This window comes from Ischnura elegans, chromosome 1, assembly GCF_921293095.1.
Source record: "Ischnura elegans chromosome 1, ioIscEleg1.1, whole genome shotgun sequence".
NCBI classification, from domain to species: Eukaryota; Metazoa; Arthropoda; class Insecta; order Odonata; family Coenagrionidae; genus Ischnura; species Ischnura elegans.
Genome location: NC_060246.1, coordinates 143,322,182 through 143,348,884, shown reverse-complemented (window position 1 = coordinate 143,348,884; position 26,703 = coordinate 143,322,182). Strand labels below are relative to the sequence as shown.

The window sequence follows — 26,703 nt, the reverse complement described above, 5'->3', positions numbered from 1 at the left end:
CAGAAATCTGTTTAAAATTCTACAATTGTTAAAAAAAGTTAGTTATTCTTATACTGCGTAAATGATCAAAAAGCATAAGCAATATTTATTTTAAAAAACACTTCTAATGCAATAAGTTGACTGTGGACTTCTGCTAAGATGAGGTTAGAGGGTCCAGTTGAGTGGCTGGGGTAATAGCTGGGCCCTGTTGAGTTGGGTTCCGAATGGGAGGGATGAAAATACCAGGGCTCAACTCCAAAAAAGAGCTAAATAGAGAGAGTTTTGAATATTCTCATGCTACTCATAGCTCAGAAAACATTTTGCTTTCGTAGGCATCAGCAGAGAAGGGTTAAAAAAAAATATTAATAAAGCAATATCAAAACTAGTTGTCACACAAATAATGACCTTTAGTTCATAATTATCCTAATTAAAAATTAAACTTCCAGGTAAGACAATCTCTAGTTTTCATTTTCCCATGAGTTGAATCGCTAGAATTCCTAGAATGGGATTAATTGAACTACAATTATCCTTATCAAAGATAACCTCAAGGTTACATCTTCTGAAAATTCAATTAGATGATTTATTGATGATAGTTTAAAAATCATCAATTGATTATCAATTGCAGAGCTTAAACAATTTCATAGGGTATATTAGCCCACTGGTACTTTATATTCTGCTTAACAACCATAAAATAGGAACAGGGAATAATCTTTTGGACAAAATCAATGTATGGTGAGAAGGAAATATGATACCATATTTACTTGTGTATCCTGCACACCCCCATTTTTGGGCTGGCTTGTGAGGAAAAAAAAAAACGCTTTTTGGTTGCGGTGTAATATAGGAACTCCTGATTCATTGCTAAATTGATAAATTTATGTTTCAATGATTAATAAGGTTAAATAATGTTAGAAAAGTAATTCCTGCGAAGGTTTTCTGGTTTCAGTGCCAAGCTCTGGATAAATAAACAATAAGAATTTGGGGGGAAATGGAACGCGGTTTACATAAAAATTTGGAGGAATCATGTAAGCAGCGCACCCCCATTTTTTCACCAACATTTTCGGAGAAAAGGTGCACAGGTAAACACGGTAGTTCACTAATAATTAAAATTTATTAATTACTTTTAAACCCTTTCATTACTAATGATGGAAATATTTGGCAGTATGGCCCTTGAGACACGCTAGACGAAAATTTCCATAAGAGATTTTCCTATGCAGGCAAACGAATGCCAAAGATATCCATCTCCTTGCTCTCCCCTTTTATGGCGGTTGCAGGTACGCGAAGTCTTGGTTTTGGGACCCAATGCAGCAGGGCTTAGGCCATACCCTCGAAACCCAGGAGCAGGTGTCCCAACCTCTCATCGCATTTTACCCCTCTTTGAGGCAATGGCCTGAGGTCATACAATTGTTTATTCAGTCATTTTGCAAAATAAATATTTTTCCATTCTCAAAAAATGTAAACTAAGAATTGAATTCTTAGTCTTTTGAGGAGAGTTTACGATGATTAAATGAAAATCTACCATAAATATTGACTTATATCTCAATTTCAGTATAAACATCAACATGAAAATTATTGATGCATTAAATCTATTAATATTGATGGTAAAGTTTCATTCAAAATTTGACAATTCTCAGAAAAAAAGTTCAATTTGAAGTCTGCAATTTACACACAAGCAACAATTATCCATGTAGCTAATTCATATAAATAAATATAAGTTGACCAGGAACCAATTCTGCTGGTAGGGTAATAAACTTAGATAGGAGGGAGCCCAACTACCCTCAAAGTCCGAGATAATGCGGAGCTCCCTCCAGGAAGGGTCGAAAAAGGTTGGTACTGAGAGTATGACTATCCATGACACGCTTCTTAAAAAATGTCCTCCAAAGATGTTTGGTGCAGTGGAGACGAAATGGTCTCTTAGGGCTCAGTAGAGCAATCATGCTAACTCCACCGTCTCGGAAGGGTTAATCATTAGCTACACTAAATTAGGGATGCTTTTTATGATTCTTGAATTAGCCACTCTGAAGTTCTTCACCCAGACTCAGACTCTCCAGGCCATTAGACCAAACCAGGGACCTGGAGCAGCAGGGGAGCGGAGTGAATTTTCATTGCTGCTTCAAGGTGCTTAATCGCATATAAATATAATGGAGGGTTACTTGCATGTAATAGTAATGCGATATTTAATTACTATTCACTTCAGAGTGAATTCGGAGTGGACTACTCGCGCGGAGTGGCATTTCGGAGCTGCCCTGAGCAGAGCGAATTGCTATAATGCTGCTCCACTCCGGTATTTCGGAGTCTCTATGCTATGTGGTTTACTTTTTTCCAGACATTTTATTGCCACTCGGAAGTGTGTACTTTCCAATAGACATTTCCCATAATATTTCGCACATAAATGTAATGGAGGGTCACTTGCAGGTAATAGTAATGCAATATTTAATTACAATTCACTTTGTGTACATAGGTTTATCTTGTATTTATATTTATATATGGAATATGTCACTTTATGAGTAATATCGGATTCTTAGCATAATAATAGCCCTCTAAAAGTGTATCGATGAGTAAAAGAATATATTACATGACCTTATGGAGCTTCGGCAGAATTTCATATGAATGTTTAAAGTTCAGCGTTCTACCTTTTTTGCGCTGATAGTAGTCATATATTTCATGATGCACAATCAAAATCTGCAAATACAAAGCACACTTTAAACATTCCCTTCCCTTGCGCTAGTACCCAGAACCCTCATCTTATATGTATTACTCCTCTAAGCAGTAAGGGAACGTAGTCATACAATTGTTTATCCAGTCATTTTGCAAAATAAATATTTGTTCCTTTCTCAAAAAATATAAACTAAGAATTGAATTCTTTGTCTCTTGAGCAGCATTTACCATTTTTAAACGAAATTCTATGATAAATATTAACTTATACCTCGATTTCAGTGTAAACATCAACATGGAAATTGTTGCTGCATTAAATGTGTTAATATTGATGGTAGAGCTTTGTTAAAAATTTGACAATTCTCAGAATAAAACAAGGAATTCAATGCAAAGTCTGCAATTTACATTCAAGCTACAATTATCCATATAGCTAATTCATATAAACAAAGCATGATTGACTGCGAACCAATTACGCTGTAACGGGGGCCTCTCGTTGGGTAATACTTACTAGCCTAAGTCGACCAGAGTCCCGTCCACCACGTGAGCTCACGGATAGCTAACAGTGGAGAAATTAAGATAAGGATGAAAGTAAAACAAAACTATTCTCCAGGGTTCCTCCTGCCTATCAATAAAATACGCAATACTCCATTATATTTACTTACTACAAGGATCATATCATCATTATGAACAATAAAAAATTATTCAGTTTTTTTTAGTAGCCCTATTACCTCCCTCCTGCTTTCGTATCCGAACTTCTGGGAGTCATTCTCCAATCTTAATACGGGTTACAAATCCCTTTCTTTACTTAATTAAAAAAAATATTTTGTGGTTAGGCTGAGGTATGGCTTTAAATCTTTCACATGTCACCCACCAATATTTTTAATTTTATTATTGGTCTTCTGTTTCCAAGTCATAAACATTACGTATAATTGATTGTTTTATACGACATGGTCCAACAAATTTTATCAATAATTTAGATGAAAAATTTTGAGCTGCCAAAGACAAAACAAAGTTCCGCTTCAATACTAACTCACCAATCGAATATTCGTGATCTCTTCAGCGGAGATAGTAATATTCGCCCTGCCGAGAGTATGCGTCCGTAAGGTTCCGTATCACAACATCATGCAACTCCTTTTATTTATATAAGTGAGCGACCCAATCTTTTACTGGCCATATTTCAACCCCTTCTGTCAACTCTTTAGTCCTCCTTTCCGACTGGCAAATATTCAATATCCCCCCTGGAAATCCGTTTACTTAATAAAAAAATTATTCTCCAGGGTTCCTCCTGCCCATCAATAAAATACACAATAATTCATGATATACTTACTACAACGATCATATCATTATTACAAACAATAAAAAATTATTCAGTTTTTTCTATTACCTCCCTCCTGCTCTCGTCATTGAACTTCCGCGAGTCATTCTCCAATCTAAATACGGTGTGGCATTTTTTAGTGTTCCCCCCCCCCAACATTTTTGGTAACCCCCCCCCAGAAATTTTTCGAACTTCCTCGAACTTATCTGCAGAACTTCTCCCGCCAAGGACTTTTCGCGCAAAGGATTTTCGCGCAAAGGCCCTGTAGCAAAAGGCCCTGTCTCGCAAAATCCTGTCTCTGGAAAATCCTGCCTCTGGAAACAGCCCCGGAAACATCCCCGAAATCATCCCCGAAACCAGCCTACCTGCAATCCAAGACTTATATAGGACTACTGCGGAGGAATACTTACTCCTTGGCAAGCAAGGGGAAATCGGTGCTAAGGCCTTAGTATTTCACTTTGGAGTGAGAAGTTTTACCATAGTCCTATCACAACTCTCTCTCCCTCCAACACCTCACCCCACTATGTCCTCCCCCTCCATGTGTTCCAATGAATATCCCTCTGATTCGACTGATGTCTCAAACCCAGAAGTTTGAGGGGAAAATTATGGGTGGTATGCTGTTGACTCAAACCCGGGGATGATGTTTTGCGGAGCTGCCGGTCAACAGGGGCAGTGGCGCAGTAGTTGAATTCGCCTTGAGTACCCCCTCCGCCGCTTGGAAAAACCCCTCCCCTCTTATCCTGTCTCGTCTTGCAATAGGCAAGCTCTCTTCTGCTCGTGCCCTGGTCGTGGACGCATGCCTAGTGAGACATGGCAAATTTAGAGCAATTATTCTGCTGGTATTTAGCTGGTAATGTTTCCTATGGGATCATGAATTACTATCATTGTTTTCTGTAATACTTCTGATTTTGAATACTCTACTTGGAATAGATTTTGAACGAAAATACTCGTAAATTTTTTGGCAACCTTTTTCTTGTGAGCTGATTTTCTTGTTTGTGGAGTCTTTCCCTGATCCAGTTTGTGACCGACGGTTGGAGTTTTCCCTATGTCTGGGCTTACGTGAACAATCAACTAGATTTACGACGTAACGCCACAACGGGTTACAACGTTAGTAGGGTTATAAACCCCAAAAGGAGGCAGCCCTGCAATTACCCTCAGAGTCTGCACTAAGAAGGGTCAAAAAAGGTTGGTGCTGAGAGGGTGTGATTATCCGCGACACCCTTCTTAATGAATATCCTGCAAAAATACTCTGTATGTACAATCTTACCATTAGATACAAATCCTTTAATGTCTTCAAAACTGCACTCCATTTCCCACAAATTTCTTGTCAACCATATTGTTTTTACTGGAAGCTTCCATTTGTTACTTATTTTTTGGCACATCAGTTAGGTAAGCTCTATTTAATGCAAGCATGGTAAACATTGGCAATGTATGCGGAATGATCTACTTCCCTTAAAATACCTTTTAAGCACATATTTTTGCCTACAGTTGGGAGTAAAATAATTTTTATGGCCTAGAACACAATCTCATCTGCTATTTTTCATCATTTGGTACATTGTGTTTTAAAAGTTAGGGTTTTTTTAAATAACAAAACGTAGAAAGTCAGACAATTTAATTTCATAGAAAAAGCCAGCTGTATGAACAAATACATTTATAAAAGCAAGATGCATTTGGTGACTTCCTGATGCCTAGTCACCCTTTTACCAAAGTCCCAGTTACCAGAAAGATTTTTAGGAGCTTGCCTTCCTTCTTTGTCCCTTGCTGGGTGAACCCTTACTTTTTAGATAATGAACAATAGCTGTAATTAATTCCATACAAATTGCATAACGGAGCAACTGTTTCTTTCCATCTCCCCCATCAAATCAGAGACTTTCTTTCTTTTCCATTCTTTCAAGACATATGCCTAATAGAATTATAGGTAATTTCAGTCATGAATACATTTATGATTTGTTACCTGGTCATATGCAAAATTATAAACAATTGATTTTTTAGTCATTTGGGAGTCAATACTCTATTAACACACTCAATGCGGATGCCTTGAATGCGGATGCCTTGAATACAAGGCATCGGTCCCGTTAGGTTTCTCGGCCCGCCATCTGTCTCCGCGTCTTCTACTAGACCCTGCAATTGTGCCCAGCGTCTCAGTGTGTCTTCTCCTGAGACTGGATACAAGTCGTTTGCTTGCAGCAGATTTTTTGCCTTCTTTTTATTATTATATATTTATTATAATTTTATTATAATATTTAATATTTTCTTTAGTACTAGTGCAAATTTTAATAATTTTGAACTATGTATGATTGTATACGATTAAGAAAGACATAATATCTTATATTATTGAAAAATATTTTTTCCGCGTGGCGGTGTGTTATGATAAATTTTCTCAGCATTGAGTGTGTTAAGGAAATGATATGAACTATCTTGAATCTATAACCAAATTGATGCAATGCCAAAGACTGTTTTGAAACAGCCTTGGCTAACACTGCATGAAGTCTCTTCACCTTAATACTGAAGGATTATTTGACTTAATCGATTTTGTATTGATTTTTGTTTTATAACTCTCCAGCTGTATAATGTTTCAGTTTTAACTAGGCTTTCAGGATATTTAAAAGTTTCTAAAATTATTCTTCCTGTCAATAAATTGTTAATGTTTGACAAGCTAGCTTAATAATGTGCCTAACGACCAGTGCTGTAGTTGGAAAAAAAATTAGGCGGTACTCACCAAAAATATATATGCATTATATACACGGCCGCGAAGGTATTTTAACCGGTACGCTTATAACGAGTTTGGATTTTAGGGGTACGCCGTACCGGCCCAACTACAGCGCTGCTAACGACAAAAATATTTGGGCATATGAATGCAAACATTGCAATCACGATAATCAATTTTCAAGCTATACACGAATACACGATATTAAATAAAATGCATGTATAAACATAATTACAAATTTAAAACAGATTAATATTAACTAACAGCTTATCCTGAAATTGTATATTAACATAATATAGCGAAAAACACCTCAGAACAATATGAACGTGCATTTGATTACAATTACTAAAACGCCTCGAAACAGAGAAAAATAGGACAGAGTAAAGTTAATGAAGTATAAATACATTAATTTAACTAAATTAAGGAATCAACCATAAGGAGACTCAATCGAACATGTATGAGTAAGTGTAATATCCCTCAGCACACTCACCATTTGCTCACCAGAGTTCATATGGCCGCCATGCAGCCGCCATTCGCTTGTATAATTTCGAGCTTCGTTTGTTCATTGAAGCTTCCAAAATATTTCACATACGATGAGGACGCTATCCAATGCGAACGGTTAAGGAAGGAAGCATTCTGCTTTTTGCCTCAAGAAAAAGGGGTTGTGCCTAGAAGGAAAGAAGTTTACTTCAACGAATTATTGTGCGGATATCGTGTTTTTAAATGTGTGTTCTGTGTAATTTGGATTGACCGTATGGTATCTGTTGGTCATGTAGTGCATATTTGTGAAAGTGAGTGAATACTGTATTGACAGATGGTGATCTACTCGTAAGACATCATTATGGAAAAGATACTTCGACTTTAATGAAGGTCTAATGCTAATTATGTTAATCAAGGAAGGCATATAGCTCATTGGTCATTTGTTACCTCAGAAAGGGTGAGTAATTTTCTTCCGTCCCTTGTAGTTTGTTTATGTTTTCTCTGTTTGGGTTATCATTGTATTGATGTTTTTGAGTATTTATTGTGCATTATGTTTCACATCTTGTACGCCCCTTTAATTCTAAATTTGCCTTATTAATTTGAACAGCTCCATTATGCATGTGGGTGTCGTTGTCTAAAAAATCAATTCCATGCACTCTTCATCGTTATCGCTTTGGCGCATCGTGAGATAGGGATCAAATGTTATTGTTTTGCATTTTGGTACGATATTTGCATATGTTTCTTGAGTTTGAAATATTTGTTGCGATTATTAATTTCCTTGTTATCTATTCTAGTTTTAAGTAAAAATGGAATGTTTATAGACCAAAATTCGCGGGCGACTTTATTTACCTCCAATTTCTGCTTTATTTGTATTTTATTAATGATTCTAGAGGTTTATCAGTTTTTATTACCATAGCATAGCTGTTTAATGTTTTGTATTTAGATAGTCGCAGTCAGTCGAACCATAGCATTCATTATTGGGTTGTAATGTTGTCTGGTTTGCATCCCATCGCAATCGCGCTCCAGCCTAATTCGTGAGGTGGTTGTAAACACTTTTGTGTGGTTGATTTGTACGTTGTTTAAAGTAATTGTTTGCCGGCAACTGATTTCTTCACTCAATTCCATTTTTTGGTCCTCATCTCTAGTGATCATCGTCGCTCCTTTATTTTTGCATCTTTCATTGATGTGAACCACTATCAGTTTACCAAAAACAATTTTAATGTAGTTTTTAGTTCCACATTTTTCCCTCATTGTGCTCCTTGCAGATCCTGAATGTTAGCGACAAGGTCCCAGCCGTCTGTCGGCAGGGAGCTGAATGGAGGGGGCGAAGGGAGAGAGGGAGGAGGAGGCGGAGAGGGCGTCGTTTCGGCTGCGGATGAGGTGGGGGTGGAGGATGCTGTCCCCACAATGGGGATTCATGAGGCTCCAGGTGGAGGAGAGGCTGATTCCGACGGATCATACGGACAGCCCCTCAAACCAGGATGGACGGCACACGTCACCACTGACGGCCGAGTCTTCTACTGCAAGTCAGTGGCAATTTTTTTTTCAATGATGCCCACCCTCTTGTAATTTTTTCTCCCCCCCTCATCTTATCCGCAGGGTTAATGCTATAGGGTTCTTTTCTTTATGCAGAGTGAGAATTTATTCTTACTTGCAGTAGGAAAGAGATTTAGAATCTGCCGCATTCGTCCCCAGGTTGTTTTTGGTGGGTAATGAAAATTGACGAGATGTCTGAGGTCTAGGGGAAAGCGGTCTCACATCTATTCCTACGCCTTAATTTCCTTTGTGTAAAGCGATATGCATCCGTGTATTTTCAAGATAATTCTATTGAAATGCATCGTCGAAGAGTACGGCACACTGTGTGATTTCGTATGAATAAATTTGATATTTTTTGAGCCGAAGGAATCACATATTCCTCAAGAGGGATCAAAGAATGTAATATGGTATGTTTTAGAGCGAGACTCATGTGAAAGTATCCCGTTGTGGTTATTTATGTTTTCCTTCAACTTAGCTGCCGACCATTTTCCGAGAGTGCGTGACGCACACCCAAGGTGAATTGCGAGTTTTGGAAAAACCCGAAACCAGTTATTACCTAGGGTAGGATTTTTCTGAAGTTTCTCTTTTTCTTCTCCATTTTAAATATCACTTTTCGTATCAATAACTTCCTTTTGCCCTTAGTTATTTGCATTTAGTGGGAATACGTAATGAGAGAATCAACGTTGTCTTCAGGTGCTTCGTATATCTAACTGACAATGCTGGCATTAAAAAAATTCTGCAATTTATTGGGCTAACCATTGTTTTCCTCGACAAAAAAGGTTTAGTATAAATTTCCAATGATAAGTTACACGGGATGAGAAAAGACTTCTTAGTTAGTTTTTGCTGTGACAACGTCATCCGTCGGATGCTGTAAAGAATTTCAGAGCTTCTGAGGTTCTCTTTTTATTGATAACTATGCGGGTTAGCGTTTCAATCGTTATTTTTTGTTCATGAGAAACTTGGAATTCATATGTTGGCCTAATCTCTTGGATTGTAATTCGATAATTAATTTCATTGATTTCTATCGAAATAGTATGTCTTATGACAATATTTCGCGTTGCAGGTAAAGAAAATTTTCCATTAAAAAAATGTACCGTAGCCCTTTTGGGCATATTTTTGTAAAAATGAACGAGTTTCTGTAACACATATGTGTTACAGAAACTCGTACCTTTTATTTTATACTGTTTATTGGAAAAAGTTACTTTATACTATCTAACGTCTCGTTTTCCTCCATTCAAATTTGGATTCGCTTTCATTCTGTAATATATTAACCTATCTCCCCTAAAATCCCCGTAAATAATTGAGGTACTCAATTGTGCTGATACGAATTTTTCACTCCATTGGGTTTTGGGTCGTCTTCATGAGGCAGTGGCGTTGCTGGCGATCGCAAATTATTCCATGGCCACAGGTGCTCTTCCTTTGCCGCCTTGTTAAATTTTACACGAGATATCCTCGACTAAGAGTGCTTCCGCGCGGAATTGACTGAAAGCATTTATGGACGGATAGAATTTTCTCCAGGTATAATATAGGATCGCTTTACAGGGCATGGATAGTGCAGATAGTAGTTTAGGTTGTCCTTGGAAAAGGAATTGTTACTGAGTAGGTTATAGGTGTAAGTTAACGCTATCCTAAACGACTCGCGATATAAGATGCATATGGATTTACTTCGACGTTGATTCTGGCGATTATCGGTGTTACGGTATGCTGGTCCTCCGTTTGCCCTCCCCCCTCTTGGTGATTGCCTCTCCGGGTGCGGATCCAGGATATTTTTCTTGGGGGGTTGGCACAAGGGTCTGACAGGCAAAGGATCTTATTATACTTGAGATTAAAAACAAGATACAGCAATTACTTTACGAAATATTCTCTCTGTGGCTCTGTAATGTACGAAAAACGAACGTAGAGATAACCGCATTAAAAATGCTGTCTATTTTTTGAGTCGGGGGGGGGGGGGTCACGTGCCCTGGGCCCCCCTATCCTAAATCCGCCTATGTGCCTCTCCCCCCTCTCGGACTGTTTGCTGAGAATACACCATCTCTAGTATTCTTTCTTTCTTGAGGTTGTCTTTCCTTTCTGTCTTTTTACCCTAAACACCTAGATAATTTCATGACGATCAAATGACTACTAGTTTTACTGTGTTTTTAGTTATGAAACAGGATGTTTTTATTGGCCTCATCACTGAGAAAACTAATACAAGAGTCGTGACTTTTCAGTATTGGGCTGAGGTTTCCTATTGGCGATATTTGTCTCTAGATCCCACTATTCTTAGTGCGGTCTCTGAACGATTTTGCCGCGTTAGTTTAAGGTGTTATAAACGGAAGCTAAGGGGGAGTAAGTTTATATACCAGAAAACATAACGATTTTCCCTCTGTTTAGTGAAGAGGGATATTTATTTTTTCCGAGAACAATGGGATGTGAGCATTCCGATGTTGTCTGCTTGTTTCTTGGTTCGAGTTGTTTTCCTTACAAAATGTATGCCTTATTATTTTTAACATGAAGAATCTACCGTTGTGAAGTAACATGCGATGTTTTTATTGTGAGAGATGGCGAGCAATTTTACATTTGTTTCACTAGATTGTCTAATATTAAAAAAAGGGCCCAGTTAATTGAAAATTAGCTCTTCTACCCCGCACCCTTGTCAAAGGGCAACGAAAAATTATTTTGACTAACGTATTCTGACTTCTCAAGATTTAATCCCTATTCCATAAAAGACCTTGGGTGCTTGTATTTTTTTCTGCTGAGAATAATGGGTACCGAGTGAGTTTAAACTACCTAGGACTCGGGAGAACAGTCATTGTATAATCGCTGAGCGAGCTTAGAATTGCGATCTTGGATTTTTTTCTTTTAGCGTTGCGTCGTTGTTTTTACCTTGGGGGATTAATGCCTTCCTTCCGCTCGCGATCTCAAAAAGGAGCGACTACATTGTGAGAGAACGCGGCGATTTTACCTCGCCGTAATGTTTTGCATTTCATCCTTGTGCAACCCACATTTTCTGCTGAGATCCCTTGCGTAACTATTATTTGGCTCTCTCATTCTTCCTTCCCAAAATTTCTCAAGACAAGAAGTGTTTCCCATTGAAAAATATACCCTCCTCAATCCACTGCAAAAGTGCTGATGGGGCAGTTCTCTAGACGTGACGACATCCTCATCCTGTGCTGTAATAACATTCTTCAAAAGATCGGGTTGGCCAATTTATTCTTCCCATATTTACTTACATTATCTTTACGGCCTGAAGCTCTTTCCCGCCGCGTTCACTGCTTGCCCCTCAAGGGTAAATTGATTTCGGCTCACAATGTATTCCACTTATTTCACGCGTCTTTAAGATTTAGATGCTTTCCGGATCGTGCAAATAAATTCTTCACGATTTTGCCGCTGGGTCAGGAGTTTAGGTTCATAATTACATTGTGGCTGTTTGCTCCGCCATCGTTTTTAAAATGCATTGGAAACGATGTTGGAGTTAGCCTTCGACTGAAATACTGATGAGGGTATTAAAGAATGAATTCAGTAATAAACGCTTTACGTGATTTAACATTTTTTGGTCTATCTAAAAGACCTTGATGGGTTGTATGTCTTTCTGCTGTGAAAAATGGGGTACAAGTAATGCATTCTTCTATTTAGATAGTTTTACGAATGTAATTCGATGCTTATCCCTTCCGGTTTTGAAAGCTCGCGCCGTCTTCTCCCATGGAATTCTCGGATTGGTGTTTTTTATTTAAGGAATGCATTTTTGTGTAATTGTTTTTGCCAGGCAACGTGCTGTTTCGTATTTACTTCCTTTACAGCAAAATATAAATTATGTGTTAAATTAAAAAAAATATCAACTGTTATGAACTTTGTACATCTAAAGTTATTGTTCCCCGTCTATGAACTCACGTACTCGAATCTATCGAATCTTGGCTGTTATGAGTCAACTGAGTTAGGTGGTGGATGGTTTTCTTGACTTCGCAAAGGGTTGGTTATTATCATTTTCGGATGCCCAAATCCTTTCATACATCACCGCGCTTTGGTTAAAATTGCGATGCAGTGGGAAAAAATACCGTTTTTGAAAAGTCAATAATAGCGTTTAGATCGTGTGACCACTTCTCTTCGGTGCGAATTTTATTTCATCATGAGAGAAAAGTGAGAGGTCGCCGGAATTACTATTGGACAAATTGCCTCGCATTCGTTTGCACGAGCGGTGTGAAAGACATAATTTTTAATGCATGTGGGAGACGGGAACTCTTTCTGCTTCTCCTATTATTGAACTTCTCTGCTTCATATATTGCCGAGTTGGGAAGGTAGCTGTGTTGATATTTTTTTGCTGCTCGGGAAAGTTCTCCCCTCTAGCATTTTTTCATCGAATAAATTTCTGTAAACGTTCATCTCAAAAATGAGCGCGACTTTTTGTGCTGTTTTAGTTTTTTCTTTCCTGATACCAAAAGTCAGTGACATACGGGAATCTCAATAATAAGCATATTTTAGAGCCTTACCTAATCATGGGGTAAGGCTATCGCTGCTCGGCATGGTGGAATAACTCGTATTTTATCTTTGCACTTGCCTGACGAATGCTTTAATATTTTTTTTCTCGGCATTACAGCATCACGAGTCGTCATCTCGTTTTGCTGACTCTGTTTGTGTCGTATTTCCCCGCAGGATGTAATTGCCTCGCATTGCGAGTGTCGTAAAAAAATGCACCGACTCAGGGGCATGTCGAATGGATGTGAATAAAAATTTTCCCATCCTTGCGTCTTGCATGACGTGGAAAGTGAATACTTACCATTCACTTTTTATCGGGCTTAATAAGCCTTTTTTTTGTTAAAAAAACAGGGGGTAGCTCATGGTCGCCGTTGTATATCGTTAAGTCTCCGGCAGTAGCTTTTTTTTCAGTACGGAAACGTTTTAGGATGCGCATCCTTCGGAGTTTACTGTCCCGCGGTTTGAAAACACTTCCTCCAGCAGAACCGGATCGTCTCTCTGCGGGACTCGGAAAGTGTTTCACATACGTAGTGGATTTGTATTTTTTTCGTTCCGCTCCATGCGTACGTTAAGGCATTCATCAGCGGCCCCTTCCGGATCGCTGGGAGCGCTCGCTCTGTTCCCAGTGGAGGAGGGGGTAATCGTGAGTCATTCTATGGTGATGACGCGTTTCGGGCTCCTAAAAGGTTTTGCGGAAGCAAACGGTCTTTTGTGGGAAAAAAAGGGCGACGCGCTCAAGAATTGCGTGCCGCCTTCTCCTTCTTCTTATATCCCATGGATGGAATTTCAACAAACACTTTCTTCGCTCTCTCCCTTTCGTTGGCCTGAAATGGGAGCGTGTAAAATATTTTTCGGGATCCCGCGAAAAATTCTGATGATGTCACTTTTGTTTTGATGAGCCGCAGGGAAAGAATTTCTGGAGTGTGTAGTACATATTTCATTGATGAGAACAGTTTGCTGAGATAGTAGCCTTGCTGTGAATTATGAACTAAACCTCTTGTTTTGGCATATTTTTTTTAATCGGTAGCTTTTAATTCGAAGCGGCAATTATTGTTAGTTTTAATAAGTATTGTATTCAATTCAATTATTTACATTATGCTCTGAATTTTTAATATTGACTACTCCTGTTGGTGGTTAAAAAAATTAATAAAATTGTTTGTACCTTATGTTACTTAATTTACCGACGGAAAAACGTAGCTAGACTGTTGTTTTAATTTAAAAATTTGCCGTTTGCTTTGGGTTGAGCTAATTTTTAATGTTACGTTACTTTAACTGAAAACGAAAAACCTGATAATTTTATATTTCGTATTTCAAAATAATGTGGTGAAAGCTGTTATATAACTTCCTACTACCTTTGTTTGGGTTGACGTTTCCTCCAGTTTAAATTTATGCTGTGTCAGTCTTTTTATAGTGGATTTTAAGCCTTTCCTTTCAACGAAGTTGGAGAGGTGGGACGTTAGTACATTCCTAGATTCCCGTTTTTCGTTATATTTTAGTACAATTTTTGCTTTTTTATCTAATATTCCGGGTAGAAAATGGAAAAATCCATGTCCACCTCAAAAGCAGTGTTTTAGCGATGTTGTTCATACGCTGCAATCGGAGTGGCACAGGAAACCGCGCGTCTTTTTAATTTGCGTGTACAACCCGAAGTAGTAAGACATTTTCGTACATATCACGATTTTTTCGGAGAAAAAGTGCCAAATGTCCTAATCAGTCAAGGTTTTAAGGCAATTACAACTCGTTTACTCCTTACCCGTTGATTAAATATAACCAAGTTATGATTTATGGTAAAAAATACATTCGATCACGTGAATCTTGCCAACGCAGATGCCGACTTCACTTTGTGAGTAATTTTTATGATGTTCTTTACTGTTGACGTAATATATGAAGCGTGAAGTTCGTGATATGTTGCTAAAAGTTGTATTCACTAGTGGTTATTTATTAGTAAGAAATGGTTTAGTGTTTGCGGTCCTGACATTTTGTGGATAAAATGGTCTATCAGTGAATTGGGATCAATGGTGTAAGGTTAATATGGTTGCATTACATATACCGTAAGAATTTCCCCTATTATATTAGTATTTGGTATTAATTATGCCTGTTGTTTAACCGCTAAATCTCCTACCTACACCTGAAAATCGTTGTTCGTAAATGTACGTAATTAATTACGAATGTCATCATGATGTTTTTCAGAACTTCAAAATATTTATTAAATCCCTAACCTTATACATTTTTCAGATTCCTTGCTGCTCATATTTCTGTGAGACTCACAGTTTGTGGCGCAGTATCCCTAATGAGCCTTTTCAAGAATTTATGTTGGGATGCACTGTTCGAATATCGTGCTGTATTGTGTAAGACGTACTGTTTTGCTTCTGCGTAAATTTCTCGAATGCATGCCCGTTCAAGATTACGAACGATGTCCTCGTCTCGCTTTGTTTTCCTCACCAGAGTTAGCTTACATATCCGATACTTTCCAAAACTGTCCGTTACTATCCAAAACTATCCGATACTATCCGAAAGTATCAAAAAATATCCGATACTCTCTAAAACTATCCGATACTATCCAATTCCTTCGGCTCTCATAGTTATCCGTTTCAGAATTAGCATGCATATACCATCAAATTTCTTCTCCAGCTTGGAAATATTTTTCCTGAAGCCTTCTTTCCATTTTTCCAAGATGGAAGTTCGAAGCCTTTATACATCTTTCTTAGGTCATTCTAATCTTTTTCTTAACATTTTTGTGGAATAATCTTTTAAGTTGTAATTCTTATCATATGACTGCTTGATTGGCAAGCACTCCATTATTGCTGTTGACGTCGGTGTTGATGTAGAGGCATTTTGCTCAGGAGTGGAAAGTAATTCTGGTCACGCAGCCGTGCAAACTTTTTGAAGGTATAGGTGGCTGGGTGTGTGGGAATGGGTCCGAAGTGCTTCGCCTCGTATCTTGGAGTCGCCTTCCCCTTCGGCCACTCTTTTTATATTCCTGCATCCCATCCCGGGGGCGGAAGGAAATTTCCCAGGTGCGCTCACAACCCTCCCAATCTCCAAATGGTCCCCTCGTCCTCACGAGATAAGAAAAGTGTGCTGGGAGCTCCTTTGTGTCTCGGGTTGCCGTGGTAGCCGGGGCAGTGGTGTCCTCCCATCGTGACCGGCATACCAAGGAGTCACCTGAGGCGTCACTCCCGGGGAACGTGACTTCAGAGCGGCTTTATAAGTCATTGTGGCGATATCTTGGTATTCATTTTACCAAGGGTACACCGACCTTGAATTCTACCATTGTTCTTTAATGTGGTTATATGCCTAATGTTTAACGGACTGTGAAAATTCAAGTCGGGTTTCACCATCGCCAATAAAGTTTATATTTTCGGGAAGTTCATGTTTAAAACTCCCATTTTCAAGGTTAGGTTGGTACTTTCGAAGTATGGGCAATTTTCCGATCGGGGCGTCTGTGTGTGTTTCGTTTTTCAGTTAAATTTAAGGGGAGTATGTGACTGAATATTGTTTTCATGTTTGTATTTTTAATTTTTTTGCACATTTAATTGCCTGGTCATATTTTCGTTTCTCCATATTCTCAAGCTCACTGGGAGAGTTAAATTATTGATGACGATGTTCAAAACTACCGGGCAATAATGTTTTCATGTATTATGAAATAAATTTGGAGTAGGACGCGTTATCATATCGACTACGCTCAATTTAGGATTGATAGTAATCTTTTCATCATGAGGAGCCATCGATTCTGAATAGAATTAAACCTCAAAATCGCTTTCGTCATCTCGGAGGATAACTTAATTCGGCACCGAAGGAACGAACGGACCGCGTCTAATTGAGAGGCGCTTGGAGATTCAAGTAGTGACAAGCGTGGGCGGACGATATCCTTCCAAAAATCTTAATTATGGCTTGCGAAAGCCTACGCATTGGGTGTGAGGCATCGTTTTATTGTCATTTCGTTCAATATTTTAGATTGTTGGCTTTAATGCTTTTTAAAATTTCATCTGCTTGGATACTTTGGAATTCAGGCAAGACTCGAAGTTGAAGAGAATTAGAAGTAGTTACCATCCAAATTTGTAAAGGAAGATATTTTGCGATCTGCAGTTTTTATTTGCCGTGGACTGTTGTCTATTTTGATTTTTAATCGATTTCATGCTTTCATTTTATCTTTTCAACGGCGATTTTATCTCGAAAACTAAGAATACTAGCCCTCTTCAATAGCGATTGCGCCTTTGTCTTATTACTTAGTCGGTCTGCAGTCTTCGCTGAAGTAGTTTTTGCGGCCATTGACTCGAAAAGCTTTTATCTCAACAATGACATTCCACTTGGGAGGTATGCGGGCAAAACGCCAATAGAAACCTGCAGCCGAGTCACTAGCGTATTAAATTGGCCTCTGATTAGAAATTTGTTCAGAAGGTTATCTTCAGTATGCACGCATATCTGTTGTCATTTTATGCACTGGGGACAACATTCAGATTGAAAGCACGTCAGCAGTGAGACGCATTACAGAACGTTATCACAATATTTTTCAGTAGCCCGCTATGTATTTCTTCATGAAATACCCATTTAGGTAATCCACTGCATGACAAGTATTGTATGCTTCATGAAATACCCATTTAGGTAATCCACTGCATGACAAGTATTGTATGTTTCAATTAGTTATTTGATTAATTTTGATGTTTTACGTATTCTTATTCGATTTTAATTACAGAATTATTTTTCCTTAATGGGACAGGTAAAAATCTTTGGCGGAATCGAAGTCATGACAATACTGATCTGGAAATCCTCTTGCTCATTAATTTTTTTCGTTCAAATTATCGTGGGAGTTTATTTCCGGTTCCAGGGAAGTCACTTAATTTGAAATGTTCCCGTTCTATGACGTGCTTCCGTTGCGCTGCTTTGTTGGTGTATTTATTCAAGTCTTGATTTTTTTTCAAGTTCCCTGCAATGAGAGCCATCGGTGGCCTTGAGCAAACTTTTTAATGGCTTGATTTCGCGCGTTCCAAATAAAGGCAGCAACTTCTTGGAACCTAGGAGGAGAAACAACTGCGTCTATTGAGGTGAAGTTTGTGGATTAGTAAAATCCAGCGCCTTATTTAATGTTTATTTGTTTAACCGTTCTTTTCTAATATGAAAATATAGCTAAAAATATCTTCTTATTAACACATGATAGCGTACCTATTATCATATTTATTCAGTAATATCACGTCATGATTTTTTTTCCAATTTCGAAGCTAATTTATTGGCAATGTTTATTCATTCGTGTGTTATATTTCTCATATTTATAATACATCTAGCTTAATCTATTACTTTATTATTTCCCAATTTGATCTTTCCTAATGATAAAAGTATGTTATTGATTACATCAGAAATTTTTTTAGTAAGGGCTATAAATTCAGTCTGTCAAGCTTACGATTCATTACCATAGGGAGGAAACATTATATTTGTCGAATCATTGACTCACGAAGAATGAATTTTTGGCTCAAAAATCGATAACTTAATCCGTTAGCACCTTTAACTTTCGCATATGAAATTTATCAATGGAATTAGCCTCGTAAAAAAGGTATTAGGTCTATCCTGTACAGTTTTAATACTTCTGAGTATCAATATTGTTTGGTGAGTTTAGGGAACTTTGATGAAAAGTCGGTCGATGGTGGCTTAAGGATGGCAGTCGGAGGGTCAACGGTCGGGATTACCCTGTCGATTTCGTCCATTAACTGAGCAATTTTTTGATATTTGAAGCGCGTTATTTTTATTTTTGGTTTTAATGCTTTAGTAAGCGCGAACAAGTCGCGGAATGTGAAAGTCCGATAAAATATTTTTTATGATAAATGAATGCTTTCGTAGATCTGATTCCCAGGTTTTAAATTGGATCCAAAATTTCACTCTTCTCACTTTGATTGTGAATGATAAAATAAATTAAATCATGATTTCATTCATCCTTTGTATGGTGTCGGAATGATTAAAAATATTTTATGGTCATATTATTTTTGCATACCTATGGTTGAGGACCTAGCCATATAGCTCAACGTAAGCGCCATAGCTGTCAGACTTATGTGTTAGCATTGACCTGATGGGCATAAAAATATTCCTCAGGTTAGTGAGCCTAAAGTTATGACTTGGTGAAGTGAATTTTACGGGTACTTTGGTTATATTATGAGTGATTTTAATTAATAGTATTTGAAATTGCTTGATTGAACCCGAGGATATTGAATCAGGAACTTGCAATTGCAAATTCTGCAACGATTGTATCTACGATCGGTTTCGCCTGTTTCTGTGTCATAAGGCATCGACGTAAACAACGTTAGAAATGTCTTTGAGGAAATAACAGCGGGCCAACCCATGGTAATACCTTTAAGAAGTCCTTCACATGTGAAAAAAGTAAGAACATTCCGTAGGGGGAAAAATAGCTTTGAAGCTTAATTTGATTGATCACCGACGCGAGTTCGAGATATCCGGGTTAAGGAAATGATATCGTATTTCCCCCAGAGGGATTTCTGCACTTCGAAAAATTCGCGATTTCTAATGATGCCGTGATTGAAGAAACCCATCTAAAATAATTGAGTAAATTGCAAATGTGCCATTTTTATTCGGCAGAATTGATAGCTATTTTAAATTAAAACAAAATGCTTTATTATTGTACTTTATGGAAATGTGTAGATAGACAGTGCTTACGTTTGAGGTTAAAAATGATTCAGGTCGGAAATTTTGGACGTAGGGTTGTGTGTTTGAATAATTCGAGGTTAACAGTCTCATCCAATGATTACGTAATAGGCGTTGGGCAGAATTGCGTTCCGGAATTGTTCCATTTCAATTCAAGCACAAGCACGATCTTAAGGTCAGTGTTTTGGCTTTAGTATCTGGGTTTAATAGTTGGTGAAATTCATCACCATGTTGCAGTGATATTAGTTATAGAGCATGAGATGTGCATTCCGTAAGAAATTATAATATTAGGAATGGGAGTTGGAGGTTGGTTTATAAGAGTTTTCTCTCAGCCGTTTTTCTCGCCTTTTCGGAGTGTTTTTCGGCTTTGGGGTTAGTTTGAGTGAAACTCGCTACCCTTTAGTGAAGACTTTCGGTGTGTCGTGTATTCAGTTCAGTGTCTTTTACTTCTATTTGAGAATTTCGATATTTGGAGCGTTTCATTGGGATCGGCTCGAGTGACTACTGGCCAGTTTCATCGTCCAGTCACTCTCTCCCTTCTCTTCCTTGTAACCTCGCCGAGAGCAGACGTTATCGGCCAGCTGCCTCCCTCTTACAAACATTTTCGGCGTGGCGCCCGTCCCGAGGCTATCGATCAATTATTAGTCCGGCGGAGAAAATGTTGGCTCCTCGTCTCCTCGCGAAGTGTACACACCAAGGGGTTCGACCGAGGATGGAAACACTCCCCATTACCCCTCAGGCTTTGGTGGCCCGGCAAAAAGGAAGCGGGCGAGAGCAGGACGGGGAGTGTTTTCTCGATTGGCAATTATTTTGGTGAAATCCGACGTCAATCTTCCAATTGACCCCGGGACGCGCCCCAGCCCTCGGGGTCTTCGTTTTTTCGGTTTCAGAGGCGGATGCTATGAGAGCTGCTATGACTATTTGCTGCCTGCGTCACTGGGTACTTGCCTATGTACTGCCGCGATTAGAAGAGGTGACAAGAGTTATGTTAGTGATATCAGCGTTATAATCATATCTGTTTTACTTTATGCAAATGGCGTATTAATTGCCCCATTCTGCGCATTCAATAAATTCTTGTTTCTTGCAGTTGAGTTCTTGGTGATTTTTGTAATGAATATGTACGTATTAACTCAGAAGTGGTCGGTACAAATGAATGGATTCATAATACTTTAGATAAAGGATGAGACTGATGGAAGCTTCGTAAATGGAGTCGTACATACTTAGGTACATTATCCTTTTTCTGGCGTGAAGGATTTGTAAGCGGTGCAACATCAATTTTACTAACCATCACTGTTGAATTGGCTTCCTCCTCTGGCTACAATCAGATAAGAAAACTTAAACGAGAAGGGCACTAGTATCCATCTAATGGTTACTGCAAATTTGTCTATGGCTGGGGGTTCAAACAATTACTTCCCCTTTCAGAAGATAGAGTTAGCCCTGATGCGTTAAGTAGGGGTATACCGTCAAACCTTCAGATGTCAGTGGTGTCCATTGAACATTCTATCATCTTTATCTAGTTAATTGAATTTGCCTTTTCCTAATTTTCACCTATTTCTGCCCCTTTCATCATGTTGTTCCTTTGCTTATCTTGGTATTCTTACTTCTCGTTTCACCTCGTCGTAATTGGCTTTCTTTTTGTTTCTTTCATCAGCAATTTTTCTGCCTTTCGTCTTTACATTTTCCAACCACTTGCAGTCTCTTCTAAATTAAAATATTAATGACGATCCCGCTGCGAAATTCGTACGGTCCCTGCATCTACCCTTATGAATATTGTGCATTACCTCATGTCTTTCTTCTTGCTTTGCTCTCTCAGTGTTATCGGAATCGTCGCGTACATTCATGGTCTACCATTGGATCGAGTATGTTGTGTGTCGATTTTTGCGTTCGTCGTTACAGCCCACAGCGGCTATTGATTTTCTACCAATCGCATGAATTTTTCATTCTTAGTTCTTCATCTACCGAATTCGGGTTATAAGGGGCGTGTTCGGCTTGCCGAAGATCCTACACCGCCATAAATTTCCCAAAGCTGTTCATTTCAAACTCGAGCTGAAATGCAATGTAGATGCACGCAGGTTTTTTCCTTCCAAATTCCGAGCGGGCTGTCTTGCGATGTACATGGTGGGGAAAATTAGTGTCACGAAATTTAACCCTGGATAGCTGATACAAGTAGGAACCAAAAATACCAATGATTTGTTGGTCTGAAACGCACCATTTATATAATACTCTATGAGCACTCCACGCACCATTTTTAAACTAAAGAAACTTTGAGCCAAGCACTCCGATTGGCCGCGAGTTTGCTCTGGACAACTCATGACTTGAAATGCTTTACCTGCCGGAGGTAGAAATGTATCCTAGGCATCCGGCAACAGGACAAACTCGCGGCCAATCGGAGCGCTTGCCTCAAAGTTTCTTTAGTTTAAAAATGGTGCGTTTTTGCCCTAAACATCATAGTAATTTTGTTCCTACAGCCATCAGCTATCCAGGGTTAGAATTTCGTGACACAATTTTTCTCCACCCTATATATAGCTAGAATTTCTCGCTCTTTTCTCCACAATTTCGACTCCCGATTTAGCGAATGCTTGTTTGGAGTATAGTTTTGATATCTTCCCCAGGCCCCTCGATATCTCCCCCATGAGTGGCACACATACTGGGTTTGCAGAGGATCAAGTAACGGTGTGATGCGGGTTTTGTACAGGCGTATCACCGGCCCACATGCCGATGTTTCGGTCAGGGCGCCCCTTAGGGCAAGTGGTGGGTTAGTGGGTTTGTTGGAGGGTGGGGAGATCCCATCCTCTCTGTGGGATTGACGTTCGTTGCCACCGTCAGTCACAGCTCAATTTAGACCGCTCTCACTCTATCGGCCGTGGTGTATGCCGCGGCGGCCCTCATACTCATGAGGGAGGAGGCGGAGGCTCTGCCCGCCCTGCAGAACCAGGCCGCTGGCCACTCGTGATAATTTGTTGCTGGCGAGTTCCTCCCTCTTCTCTTCTCCTTCCGCCTTCGGCCGCGCTTCTCTTTTTACTTCCACCGCTGCTCCCCTGCGCTTCTCCGAATCGTTTCTCCCGTCAATACTCCACCTCTCTTCTCCGTCTCTCTTCTTGTATCACACTGGAGACGGAAGAGCAGCAGCCCTGCGGCGTTCCTGGGTGCTTTTTAGTGTCGTGTTTGCTCCTCACATCGGTTATTGGCGAATTCAGGTTCCCTTAGAGGGGGTTATTGCTTCACGTTCCGTGAGGGATTTTTTTTTGCCCGTAAAAGCGATCGTCTGGGGTCTCGGACAAATTTCTTCGACCGATAGACTCGTTTTTTTGACGGTCTCGGTGGTGGCGTGATGAATTCCTTGCATATCGGTCCTTACAAAGCAGTTTTGCCTCTGGCCTCGGTTAATAATTTATCAGGCCGTGCATATATGTGTTAGTTTGTTGGTTCTGCTGCCGAACGCCATTGTAAAATCATATGGAGGCCTTCTTTCTATCACTTTTCTGTAATAAAAGAAGTAATTTTTATTACTCTCGTTTGAAAGTATCTCTACGTGGCATCAAGCTATCCTTCAATATAATTTGAGACGGTTAACACGTTAGAATTTTAGGGTACTCTTGCATCGATCCTAATGTACCATATCGGAGTTAGCTCTCGTGACTGAGTATGGATCCCCAATGCAGCGTCTTTTGAGGTATGAAATGACAAGCCAAGGAGGGCTATTGAGGAAAATATTTTGTTTGCGCTATGCTTGAACTTGAGTTGCTAATTTTATTATGTTTGATGACATTTTTGTCAAGATTAGGCAATTTTGAGAATGAATAATTAGTCTCGTATTGTGGTGGTGATGTGAAGAAATTCAATCAATTTGTTAAGTATTACGGTATTCGACTTTATTTTACTAATTGTGTCTATGGAAAAGTATGTCAAAAACATTTGGAGACACTGATCCCGGAGGGTGGTAAGTGAGTATATGATCAATTTTCAATAAAATCCATAAACAATCTTTGACGACCAGGAAATAGTATACGGTCTGCGTAGTGTATAGGAGGTTTATAGCGTCCGTACGAGAGATTTGCGATACCGTCAAGGAATTGCTATGAAACGTTATATGCGTGACTTAAGCGGCAAACGGCTTTCGAATTCCAGCTCTCGGGCCCTTGACCATCAATGCCTCCTACTCGGCAGTGAAATGACTCCCAAGTGAAAACTCTCGCTCGCTCCTTTATGCTCTTTCCCTTGAGCGAGTCGTAAATTCGTACTACCACTTTCACATTCGCGCAGTAGTCTTCATTATTTCCTCGCTTTCCTTCGGAGCCTTATGATCACTGACGGCGAAAGGAGGCGTGAAAGATGGGCGTGGAAACGGACCATCGCGAAGCGTCGACCCCTACGTCTCGATCGTATTTTCCGACCGGTTTTGTTGGAACCGGTTGTGATTAAAATGTTGGAAAATGCTTCTTAGAAGATTCAGATTCGGAGATTTTGATGTCGTAGCATTAATGAGGAATTAAGACAGTGGTTCTATTTACCCTATGGCGCATGATTGAATTGCGGTGAAATATTTGATTCTTGTGAATTTCGTGCAGCTTATATTTCTTTTGTGGTATCAGCGTTTTTCCCGGATACTTTTTCTGTGATTGCTTCTCGAAGTTTGTAAAATATCACTCGCTTAAATATAAAAAATAAACCTCAAACGAAATAATTAATGAAGAAGCATTCATAGGTAACTGTTTTATTCCTCTAGGATGACATTTCGCTTTCAAAATCACCGGTATGTGGTGATTAGAGCTCACAAATAAGAAGAACAACCGCCAGCCTTGTTTCATAATGGGTGACGGTCTCAGTATTCGCTCAGCCATGTGTTTTGATGAAGACGCAAATTTTTATCAGCTCGAGATGCCGTCGATTATTCTTGTTCCCTTGAAGCGCAAGATGCGATGGCCCCTATGCTTGGCTATGTGCGCGCCTCTTCCATGCGTATGCAATGGTTATTTACACGTGCTCCCCGTGGGTGACAAAGCACTTGGTTCATCCCACACGTTTGTGGTGTAGGTTATCTCGTTTCCGAGCTGACTGGCAAGCCGAGAGTGGCAGATCTCTATCTATTGTTTCTGCTTTTCTTCGTACCTTCGAGCGTCGGTGTATCTGCTGCGGTGATTCATAATTGCATATTTGGAGCGTGAAAGTTCATTCCTGGCAGGCTTAACTATATGATAAAATCTTCGAAGAATTTCAGCGTCATTCTTGGTGGTAATTTTTGGCGTCGACTCCGCGGTGCCCTATTGTGATTGGAACTGAAATTGAATTTCTTCCGAATTCCGCCAAGAGATGAGCGCCTTTTGTGAAGTAGAGAAAGGAAATTTCTTTTGTTAACCAAGAAGTGAATATGCTTACTAAATTTTTATGTAGTAATCGATTGATGACATCGTATTAATGCATCTAATTCTGAAAAGTGAAAGAATGAAAACTCATTTTCACTTTCTTTCGGAAAATTTTTTGTCCCGCAGAAAAGCGAAGATTATCGGGTATCGAAGGCCAGTGCTTCTATTTGAATCGTAATGCTACGTGTCCTGCAAAAATTTTACGTTCAAGTTTCCTCAATAGAGCTATATTCTCAGCTTTAAAATTGAATTCACTTCAATTATGGTAAATTTTAATGTAATTGTATGCTTTATGTTGGTGCCGTAAACGGAAACTTCAGTTGAGATTTCACAATGCACTCCATCGCATCATCGATTTTCTTTCGCATTTTGTATAAATAAAGGCACCGCACTAATTCTCTTCAATGGTCGCCGTCTCCTCAGAATCGATGCTAACCCGTTGTATTACTCCTAGTGCTGTAAAATTGAGCGGCAGCAGCCGTAAGTCCCCAGTGGAAGTAGCCAAGTTAGTCCCCGTCCTGAATGGGGAAAACGAGAGCCGTCCGTGATCTCGGTCCTGCCTTAAATGCATTTTGCCTACGATTGCTATTCGGATACGCGGCCGACCGTATTTTAGGATGCATAAACAGACTGGTCAAGAAAATTGCTGACATTTTCTCTGAAGGGAGATGTGCTATTGGCATCGAGTGGGCAAACCCTTATCTTATTACCTCAGCGGAGGTTTGATGCGCGATGAAGGTTTGTTGACTATAGTTCGCATATATATTCTGATAATATTCTGGTGATGGCATAAATTTTAATCTAGATACACGGCAGGAAATCAAGACAAAATACACCCGATTTGGCTTTAGTGATACGTCCTCTTTCCGTTCGTAAGCCTCCTTGCTAAATTCATCCCATATTCTATGATTTTGCTTTTTTACTATATCGGATTTTTATGCACTAGGTGGCTTAGTTAGAGATACTTAATAAATTTACTGGGTATAACCTACCATCTTCTTCTGTAAAAAAATTGGATGATTTTACTGTATATTGTCGGGACGATATTTAACATGATCGTTATCAATTTTTGGCCTTGAAATGGCAATCTCACTATTGTCATTGATTTTCCATGGTTCATTTATTTTTCAAACAAATAACAATACTTTACTTTGTGACTCAAATCTAGTATTTCTTTGTTTCTTTCGTGATGAATGAATTTGAACAGTAAGCTTTGTGCTACATTGACCGCCATAAGTGTTTTACGCGTAATCTGTCTTGAACGCACAGTTCGTCGCTCGTAATATGCTTGCGTACAGTAATCATTTCGAGCAGTACGGCGCGGTTATTCATTGCCCTCATTCATTTGTCTCCAGGTCTGAGTGAACTTTGTCTCAGGAAATGCCTTTCAGTTTACTGTTAGAGGATATTTGAGTCGTCTAGAATGGTGGCATACTGGAAACAACTGTTTGTATCACATTCCCCCGTATGCGATTGGGAAGCCGTTAGCTGTAGTTAACTGATGAGAATGGGAAGTTATTTTTGATTGCGTGAAGGTGCTCTATTAAGTGTCACATTTTTTTGAAAAGTCG

At 39.2% G+C, this 26,703-nt stretch overlaps 1 protein-coding gene across 3 annotated transcripts in view; it reads left to right on the top strand.

Annotated features, from left to right (window-relative positions):
- The first annotated feature begins 7,259 nt into the window (after positions 1-7,259).
- The window catches only part of LOC124171414, a 113,731-nt gene continuing 94,287 nt past the window's right edge, over positions 7,260-26,703 (top strand). For all 3 annotated transcript variants that reach the window (XM_046550598.1, XM_046550590.1, XM_046550603.1), the window contains exons 1-2: positions 7,260-7,590; positions 8,399-8,659. In XM_046550598.1, the coding sequence (XP_046406554.1) occupies positions 8,406-8,659 (254 nt within the window). In that variant the 5' untranslated portion in view covers positions 7,260-7,590; positions 8,399-8,405. The remainder of the gene's footprint in view (positions 7,591-8,398; positions 8,660-26,703) is intronic.